Below are 10,467 nucleotides of genomic sequence, written 5' to 3'. Positions count from 1 at the left end.
CTGTAACTATTTAAGCGGCACAGAAAAACAGACTGAGGTCTTTTTTTTCTTCACACATTTTCCAGGAAATTGTTTTTGTAAATTCTTAAAGATTATGAATAAAGAGAAAAAATAAGGAATTCACAGGTATCATTGGTGCTTTAACCCATAATACATGAATAAGAAGACCAGGCACAAAAAAGCATTCCACATTTCACATTTATTTGCAAACAGTATAGATAGATAGATAGATAGATAGATAGATATAGTTTTTTCATTAAACATTTCTTAATGGAAACTTTAAATGTTTGCAGCATTAGCTTTAGAAAAATAGCTCATTGTGTCCTCTACTCTCACTGTTGTTCCTGAACTGAAGTGAGGACACACAGCAGCAGCTGGTTTCTCACAAATACTTCTTTCACGTGCTTTGCATGATTTATCAAACCAATACATTGGCTCCATCCTCGCACAGTCCTCTCCATCAGAATCTTCCTCAGTCCAATCATCTGGCTCATGAAAGAACCAGAATGTCAACCTAATCGATTAAGAACAGAAAGAACAGCAACAGTGAAAGCTGGTAACTTTGATTGTGAAAATGAATAAAAAAAATTTCAGAATTTGTTCAATTTTTTAATATGCCACTACTGCATGTCATGAAACGTGTCTCTTCTTTCCCACTGTTTGTGTTCCCCCCCCCCCCCCCCCCCCCTGTCTCTCTGCCCTTCTTCTCTCTCTTCTTTTCTCTCCTCTCTTTTCTCCTACCTCCTCACTGTCACTGGCGGATAGAGGAGGTGGCTGATATCCAGAAATCCTACTAGTGGCTGGATAAAGCTGGACTGAAAGACAGCACAGAGGCACTAATCATAGCAGCACAGGAACAAGCTCTGAGCACAAGATCCATAGAGGCTGGGGTCTACCAAACCAGGGCTGGAAAGTCCCAAGGTCAAAATGGGAGACGCCCCCTAGGATGGTCGAGAAGGCAAGTGGCTCCAAGTGGAGATCCAGAAGAGCGCAGTCCTAGGATCAGCTAAGATACTGGGCATGACCCTCAAGCTCCCAGGCCTCTGGTAGAGGAACTGAGGTCGAAGGATAGACTGCCCGCATGGGCGAGTGGGGATTTTTTAAAAATATATATAATACATATAATATAATATAATATATAATACATTTTTTGAGTAATTTTGCACTTTTTTGTTTACTACATAATTTCATATGTGTTCATTCATAGTTTTGATCTCTTCAGTGAGAATCTACAATGTAAATCGTCATGAAAATAAAGAAAAAACATTAAATGAGAAGGTGTGTCCAAACTTTTGACTGTTTGTGTATGTAATATAATGTAATTGGATTTAATTAAACCTTTCATTCAGCGGTGAGCCATCCACCCACAACCATCTGCCCTCTTCTGCTGAGTCTGTCAGTCCGATCCAGAAATAAATCACATAGCTCCCTGTTATTTGTTGAATGGTTGTCCTCAAGAAACTCTAAACAGGAACATTTGATTAAATTACTTTGTGAAACTTCCCATCTTTGGATGAAATATGAGTTTGAGATCATGAACCTGCATAAATGTTTTATACCTGCTCCTCACTGCTGTCTATCTTAACCAGGTCTCCTCCTTGAGTTCTACATACAGTTCTGCTTGCATCCCAGGATGATTTTCTTGTGGAGAAAAAATAGCAATTTTCTCCATGTTGCTTCCAGCCATCTTCACATTCATAACATGGATCATCTTTGAGGGGAATACATTAAAGACTTCAGTCATGTGGAAGAAAACATGTTCATTTTTATGTATTAGGACAGCAGTCTCCAACCTTTTTTGCGCCACGGACCAGTTTATGCCCGACAATATTTTCATGGACCGGCCTTTAAGGTGTTGCGGATAAATACAACAAAATAAAACTAGTACCGGTACCGAAAAAAAGAAGATTTATTCATAACACACGTGAAAAGACCCAGGAAAACCGAGTAAACGATAAAAACGATAACAAAATAACGCTGAAGACCGATAAAAACCCTGAAAACTATACATTTCACACCTGAGCCTCAACTCTCGCGGCCCGGTACCGGTCCGAGGCCCGGGGTTGGGGACCGCTGTATTAGGAGACTGGCCTGCAGTTGAAATCTAACATACTGATTCTGTCAGTCCATCATTGTTTCTTTAATCAGAGGATTAACAAAAACATTTCAGTGGCAAAATATAAAACTTACTCGTAGTTATTTCAGAAGGTTGTGGGGTTGTAGTCGGTATCATGGTGTATGATTGTGTTACTGGTATGGATAAGAGATAAAAACATTTTTGTAAAAATTTCAGCAACATCATCTATTGTTTTTTATTTGGCTGCAAGACAATTCTCCTTTTATCCCGTTTCCTTAATCAGAGGATAAAACAATGTGTCAAAAACAAAACAAAATCTAAAACTTACTGGTGGTTATTTCAGTAGGTTGTGGGGTTGTAGGCTGTATTATGTTGCACGGTTGTGTTACTGTTTTGAAAAAGAAATTAAAAAATAATTGATTTTCATTAAGTTTTCAGCATGCTGCTCCTTGGGTCCTGAAGCTATATATTTTTATATATTATATATAATTTCATATTTTTATTTATTTGCTTATTAAATCTCTTTTGGCAATTCATAACGTACTAATTTTTACTTCAGGCTCTGGACATGTGGGCTGCACTGTACTACATGGTTTGATTTCAGGCAGTCTCTCTAAAAAAACAATACAAAGAGAAAGATTAGGATTAAAAAAAAAGAATAGCAATTATTCATCAGGATCAATAACAAGTATGAAAATGTTTCCTGCTTAAAATCTTAGGAAAAAACAATAAGCAAAATTTAATAATATTATATGTGTTACGTGATTAAATGAAAGAGTTTAGTATAAAATTATATTACTGGAGTCTTATATTCTTACCTGTGACATCGGCTTTTATGGTTTTCTGCTTCAGTTCAAGATTTCTGAGATTTTCCCTGGTTTTCAAAAGCTCAAACACTTATTAAAAAAATAAAATAAGAAAAAATTTAAATAGTCAGTAATATTTTTGGTTTCACTTAATCTCTATGAAGTGTATTTGCATTTGTATCTGTAGAGTCTATAGCCAATGAGAAGATCTTCGTTACCAGAACCTTTCTGATGTCATTGTGAAATGAATGCATAGAGCGACCACTTATAAAGTGTTTTATGATTTAACTGAAAAGTAAAACAATGCTTTTAAATGCTTTCTTTTTAATTGAATATAATTTCATTAAAAATCATAATAAAATCATAAAATCATAATTAATCTGCAAGTAATCAACTAATATATAGATAATATAAACTAATATATATGTGTATCACAATAAAATAAAGCATTAAAAAGCATAGTTCCACCTCAGAGTAAAACACATTGATGAATGACTTTGCCATTCATCCAATTATTTATTATGTCATTACTCAAATTATGACATGTTATGAATTTATATCAGGTTTTCTTAACCATAATAAATCAATAATTGACTGCTATAAACTGACTGCATGTGTTGCATAAGACAGAAGCAAGGACTCGACACTGAGTGTTATAGGAAAGCAGGTGATAATATAGCTCACTGACCTTTGTTAAGAGCTAAAATACTTTCAAAAATTCTTTTTATATTTAGTTAAAGTAGTGGACAGATTTGTTCTGAAGCCTGTTAGAACTTTAAAATATAAGTATTTCATATGATGCAGATGAATTAAAAGGTCATAAGTTGAGTTTCTTTTAAAAAAATTTAATATAAACATTCTGATTCTCATTTAATTTATGATAAATCAGACGCTTATTTAAGTAAAGACATATATATAAAACTACAAACTCACAGAGATAAGTTACCACGAGAGCCGATACCAGGAGAACACAGACAACCAGCACGGCCACTCTGAGCTTTAACGCATTGTTTGATTTTGCATGTTGAGAGTGAAGAGCTTCACCTGATTCAGAGGAGACAGAAAGTGAACACACAAGTACATAAACGTTTAATAAATAGTTCAAACTCTAGTGCAGTTGAGGACAGATGTAAAGATATTTCACCGCTTAATATAATTTCACTGTTTGTCTACTATATAAGTTTAAAACAGGTGAGAACCACAGCTGGATTAGACCAATGGGAAACATGACACACTGTATATTAGACAGCAAAATGGCTGACAAATTTTTTTCTTCATAAATTTCTTCATAAGGTTTTTCATAATTTCATGTGACAAAGCCCTGCTTGAGATATTTTAACTATAAGAGTATTGTTTAATTTCAGGAGCTGTTACATTCTATGAAAACAGCATTGTTCACAAAAAGTGTAGCTTTTTCTCCTCCCTGTTGATTTACCACCACATTCTTACCTTCTATGTATTTCTGTGGACGGCTCATCATGCTGAAGCTTCAAGCTCCTGACTTCAGAGTTAGTCCACCTGTGTTTCACAATAAAAAAAACAAAAAGAAACTGGTGCTTATTATTTAATCAATTCCTTCAATATTTACTGAAAATTTAGCATCAAGATTCACCTCTGCGACCCTCACCTCAGGCTTTTCAAAAAGAAGTGAGGCACTTTTCACAGTTCTCTGTTAAAAAAAACCTAACTTCCTGATGACTTTAAAGGATGGGAGGGTCGCAGCTTATCTATTTCAAGACAAATTCAAACAGATACTAGAGTAGAAAAAAAATATTACCGTCAATGACGCTTCTCAAACAGCAGTTAAAAAACCTGCTTAAAAGTAATGAGCTGTACAAAAACTCATTTCAAACATTTGTTTAGCTACAAGTATTAGAAATATTATCATTAACACATCAATAGTTGTGTTTATTTACCTTAAATACAACATTAAAATGTAAAAAACAAAGTGGAACAGAAGACCAGTTACTGTATATTTAACAATAAGAACAAATGTTATATTAGGAACTTTTAAGCCTTTCATGCAGAATGGCTTAGATTGTTGGATATTAGTGTAATATAAGATGCTAAACATTTTCTTGTGCATGAAACAAGTTGTGTTTGGATTTTTGACAGAAATTTTGAATTTTAGTTTTTCAAAATACTCTTTCAAATGTTTTTGAAAACATAATTTGTCATGCTTGTTTACTATTTTATCCTATCCTCTCCTATTTATTCCTAACACAGTGTAGCTTTGTTCAGCTACAAGGACATTACATATGTTTGTCAATTATAGCGATTTCTCTCACTGCACTTTATCTGCACTCCATGTTTCAAAAACAATTTAATTTGTCTTTCATTTAAAATTATAAAGCTAATTATTTTCAGTATCATCGAGGTCACCTATTTTTAGTTAATATGATTTAATAAAGGCAAGATCTCAGATGTTAATTTAAATAACTTGCTCATCTGTGCCATCTGTTTTCATCTATTTTTAGGAGCTTTGAATGTTTTATTAATGTGCATTTGAATCTTAATTTTTCTTCTTCTTTTTTAATAGATAATAGTTTTAGACACACCACATCATTAATTTCAATAAAAAATTCACAGTGTTCACTGTAACATCTCAAACTGCACATCTACGGCTCACAGTAATAACCATGACTTTTCTGGCAGTTGTTTGCATATAAAATTCACAACATATTGTTTCCATTTATTTTAGGATATTTTATTTTTTTATTAAACATTTTTGGAAGGAAGCTCGACATGTTTTTGGTGTTAGCTTAATAAAAGTAGCCTCACTGCACCCTCTGTTCAACTTATTTTATAGTTTGAACTGACTTTTAGACACATACAGATTTATGTCCAATCACTGCTGGTTTCCTACAAATACTTTTATGAGGTGTTTTGCAGGATCTATCACCATTATGTCTGGAGCATAAACGGATGTTTGTTTAGACTCCTTCTCTCTAATTGATCTTTCTTAGTTCATTTCAGTAATCCCTTTCTCCAAACCATCCCTCTGTCTTTTAGATCCCATTCCTACAAGACAGCTCAAAAATGTCCTATCATTAATTTAAGCTTCAATCTGAAATATGATCTATCTCTGTTAATGAGCTATGTACCATAGGTCTCTACGGTTGCAGTAATTAAACCATTACTTTAAAAGCAATGACTTAAACCAGCTATCTGGTTTAAGTTAATTATAGACCAAACCCCACCTTTCCTTTTATTTCAAAGAGTATTTGTAAAAAAAGCTAACTGATCTTCAACAGAAGAATGCTTTGTTTGAAGAGATCTCTGTGCAGTGTTTGAGACTATATAGACACACACCAACTACTTAAACTGCAGGAATGTCTTAACAATATACAGGCCTAGATAATCTCTAATTTCCTGCTTCTAAATTCATATATAACTGAGGTTAATCTGGAATGTATTACCTTGGTCTCCAGTAACACTGTGAAGACTAATGTGCACATTAATCAAATATTTAGGCTTAGACAGATTAGGCTTAAAACTTTTCTTTTGATAAAGCTTGTAGATAAGGCTGGATTAGGTGAGTTTGAACCCTCCCATACTTATGCTGCTATAGCCCTATAGGTTGCTGGGGGCTTTCAATGATTCACAATGTTTTTTTCTTCACTGTTATGTTTCTTCACTCAAAAATCTGTCAAAAAATGTTTTAGTACGACTTTGGTAAACTACGAAGCTGCACTGCTTGATGGTTTGTCGGAGCATTACAGCTACCGTAGTCAGGAGCCTCGCGGCGTAATCTGGGTCCAAAACTCTGTCTATTTCAGGTCCCAAAGTCAAACAAACACTGAGAGGTAAAAACTGTCTGAATTCTTTCATCTATGATAAAATGATCAGCATTGCTGCTTTACGAGGTGTAACAATTAAGTTTAACATCCAGGCATCAATGAAAATAGAATTTATTAAATTTAACAGAGGTAACAGAAAGTTTGCTTGCTAGTTTCCTCCTAAACATGATATACCATGTTCTGACTGAGAGATTTCTGAAAAAATTAAAACGTACAGCTCTGCTATCACTTCCAGCATAAATGAAGACAGAAAACTAAACAGCAGTGACGTTTGTAGGGTTACTCAAGTTGGACTAGCTGGTATATAATGATGTGCTATGTGATTGCTAGCTACACAGCTATGTTAGCATAACAAACAGTGAAGCAGGAGGATGCTCCATCAGGAACCTCCAGATCTCAGGTTAGCCATTCTACACCGTTCAGCTCACTCCGGATTCACGTCAACCGTCCCCATGGCTTACTGCCTCCACCTGCAAGTAAGAAAAGTTATACAGTATACTCACCATCTACAGAGCTCCTCTCTACTACCTCCCTAACTCAGATGTCGTCTCTCCTCAATGTGACTGCTTAACTGCCACGTTCCAGTCTGCATCTCTGGGCCAATTCCCCCCTCAATCCACGTCCACCGAGCCATGTTAACTAGGCCTCACCAGGTCAAGTTCTGTGTTTTGTTGCCTTTGTTCTTATCACACTTTGAAGTTTTGAGTTTCACAAATGAACATTGTAAAATGTTCCACTGTCTCTGCTCTGGGTTCCTGCACTCGAGTCCAGTTTTTGTACCAGTCTTTTGGTTCTGTGAAACACAGAAGTTAACAGAACTAACTTACGTGACAAACCACTGACACTTCCCCAACATCTCTCTCCCCCTCTTTTGCAGTGACTTTGAGCACACCCACCTGAACCACAACCTACACCCCAGATTCCCCTTTAGCTCCCGGTTCATGTCCACCACTCCTAGAGTCTGATATCCACCATAGCTCACAGCTCATCTTTGGTATTCTAAGCATTAAATCATTGTATGTAAATAAAGCATTGTTGTCATATTTAAATCAGTGCCTCCGACTGTATCTGCGTTTGGGTTCACTCTCTCGGCCTGGCCACACGCTGTACCATTCACATGCCCATTGGTGGCGCTTTAAGCAGTGGATAGGGATTAACACGGGTACCCTGACTGCAGACCCATATACAACAAACCTTGCTATCAGAACCAGCATGCATTTTTTGGCAGCTTGTTTATTGGATCACCCACATGGGCCAGCTTTCCCTCCCCATGTACATTGGTGAACATTGGCTACCCATGACACAGTTCCTGGTTCACCTTGGACCACTTCTTATAAATAATAACCACTACAGACTGCGAACACCCCTCAAGAGGTGGAGATGATCTGACCCAGTTGTCTAGCCAAAACTTAGACCTTGTCAAACTTACTCAAATGCTTATGGTTGCCTATTTGTCTTGCTTCCTGCTTCTGTTGTTCAGCTTCTGTCTAATATATCCCGCCCTGGGTGCTCCAGGCAGGAGGTGAATTTCGCATTCATAAGGATGATGCTATAGGTTACGGCACTCCTTAGGAATGAGAGAAAGATTAGGTGAGCAACACTCAGCAGATTTAGAGACTGAGTTGGCAGGGAAGATTGTAAACAATTCGACAGGCAAAACAAACTTATACTTTTAGTTCTTTCTTCCGACCAGTTTATGTGTGGGTTGTCTTTATGTTAAGATGAGTGTGTTAATGGTTTGGTGGAGAGTCACAGTTGCTGATTTAGCTTTATACTACACCAGAGTCAACAAGGAGCTCTTTTGGAAGGAGATAGTTGTAGGCAACGATAAGCAGGGCTTGACACTGATTGACATTTTTAGTTATATTTGTCTTGTAGGCTGTCTTAACCGTTTGAGTTAAAGTTTTGCATTTGTCACAGTTGTGAGCCATACCTTTGGGTACACAATAATTTTACAGCCTTACTGTAAACATTCCCCTCCTCCTTTAATTTATGGTAAATTAGATAGCTACATCAACCAAACAGGAAACGCAGCACACTGTGTATCAGACAACAACATGGTTGGTTGAAGAAACCACACGTCAACTTATCGCATAGTCTAAGAGTTAACCCCTCCTTTTTCTTGTTTGTTTCTTCTTTGTTGTACTAAATATTACCAAATACACTAAAAGGTTAAAAGATTCAATGTGGTCTAAGTTTTGTTTTAGCTTGGCTGCAGATAATATTGTTTCGGGGTATGCATCTCTGCATACCTGGAACAACTGCAAAAACTTTTGTTTTGCAGATTTGACAGCATCTCCCTGTTTTTCACCACACAAATGTTTGTAATGTCTGTGTAACTCTGTGAACCGCTCATCATGCAGAGGCTTCAACATCCTGACCTCAGTTAGTCCCGCTGTTGGTGCATCACAAAAACACTTTCTTCAAAAATGATTTATTATTTATTAACATCTAATGCTTTGACAGTCAGCAGAAAAACATCTGTTCTTACTGTCTTATTGTATCTATCTATCTATCTATCTATCTATCTATCTATCTATCTATCTATCTATCTATCTATCTATTCACAAAAAATCATCTGTCAGTCCATTTGTTTTTGTAATTATCACAGGATATAAACATTTTAAGTGGAAGCTGGAACTAAGAACTAAAGTCTGAAAATACTAAAGAAACACTTTAATATAAATTGAACTAATAGGTTCACTCTCTGTTCAAATAAAGGATAAACAAAATATATGTATTTTGATAAACAAAATATATGTATTTTGTTTATCCTTTATTCAGTAAGATGAATTCAGAACTTGGAAATGTGACACACAAAACAGAATAAGCAAGTGCAAACAATAATAATTGTTGTGTGTTACCAGATTCAATTACGCCAATGGTCCAAGTTTAATCCAATTGTGCAACATAAGAGTTTCCCAGTCTTACTGGTGAGAATGCTATTTACAATTTTTCACCTCACTTCAATCTTCTTATCTGTTTCTGTGATTTTCATAAGGTCAACCATGTGAAATTGAAATCCAGACAAATTCAAATTAGTAACTTTTAGTAACTGTTTATAAATTTGGAGTTTACCGAGGGACAATTTTTTTTAGTACTTTTTTAGTTTCTATTTTCATTCTGCCTCTAGTGCTAATTTTATTCACTAATAACATTTGCACAGGTTGTGTTTGCATTCAGGAAAATGGTACAAAGTATAATATTTGAAAAAAACTGCATCTTAAAACCCGCCGCTATCCTCTGACATTTTGTGAATTCAGTCAGTTTTGATTGAATTCACTATATCCAACAAATGATTTGCTTTATAGAAAAAAAAGTAAATCATTTTATCTTCAGCATTTTCAGACATGTGTACCATCAACTCCAGTAAATTGAAAGTATAAAACTATAATAATAACAACAGGGCAAACCTTTAATTATAAATTAGGTCTTAACTAATGAGACTAACAACACTACAAGGAGGGGCTTGGCAAACATTGCCATGTAAACTCAGATAATAGTAGATATATATTTTTATCTTAATTTAGATGCTGGATTCATCTGTCTTGTAGCTTGTTTTTCTTTCTTTCTTTGGAATTAATTAAAACAAAGAAGTCATAAGCTGGCCATGATGTTTATGCACACAGTATTTCACAACTTTACCGTAAACATTCACTTCCTCTTATTTATGGTAAATCAGATAGCTGTGACAAACATAGCTGCATGAACCAAACAGGAAACAGAGCACACTGTGTACCAGGCAACAACATGGGTGACTGAGGAAACCACAAGTTAAATTATC

At 35.5% G+C, this 10,467-nt stretch overlaps 1 protein-coding gene across 2 annotated transcripts; it reads right to left on the bottom strand.

Moving 5' to 3' along the window:
• Positions 1-220: 220 nt before the first annotated feature.
• On the bottom strand, positions 221-4,546 carry LOC113014854 (C-type lectin domain family 9 member A-like). Of its 2 annotated transcripts, none has more exons than XM_026156637.1 (10): positions 4,511-4,546; positions 4,333-4,401; positions 3,817-3,927; positions 2,896-2,973; positions 2,622-2,690; positions 2,406-2,465; positions 2,191-2,250; positions 1,560-1,711; positions 1,339-1,463; positions 221-514 (listed from the first exon to the last, which is right to left on the bottom strand). In XM_026156637.1, exons 2-10 carry the CDS (start codon positions 4,361-4,363, stop codon positions 280-282), a joined length of 921 nt encoding a protein of 306 aa, XP_026012422.1. In that variant the 5' UTR covers positions 4,364-4,401; positions 4,511-4,546; the 3' UTR covers positions 221-279. The 2 variants fall into 2 exon arrangements, with proteins under 2 accessions (XP_026012422.1, XP_026012421.1); XM_026156636.1 differs by having other exon boundaries at positions 4,496-4,528.
• Between the last annotated feature and the right edge of the window lie 5,921 nt (positions 4,547-10,467).

This window comes from Astatotilapia calliptera, chromosome 22 (genome assembly GCF_900246225.1).
Source record: "Astatotilapia calliptera chromosome 22, fAstCal1.2, whole genome shotgun sequence".
Classification (NCBI taxonomy): Eukaryota; Metazoa; Chordata; class Actinopteri; order Cichliformes; family Cichlidae; genus Astatotilapia; species Astatotilapia calliptera.
This window is presented reverse-complemented; position numbering and strand designations above follow the sequence as displayed.

Bases quoted from the DNA above. Each gene is read 5' to 3' on its own strand.
- LOC113014854 (XM_026156637.1), bottom strand. From the start codon at position 4,363: ATGATGAGCCGTCCACAGAAATACATAGAAG. The intron at 3,928-4,332 runs GTAAGAATGTGG...CCTCTGAATCAG, and splicing joins TCCACAGAAATACATAGAAG to GTGAAGCTCTTCACTCTCAA. The intron at 2,974-3,816 runs GTGAGTTTGTAG...TTTTTTAATAAG, and splicing joins TCTCGTGGTAACTTATCTCT to TGTTTGAGCTTTTGAAAACC.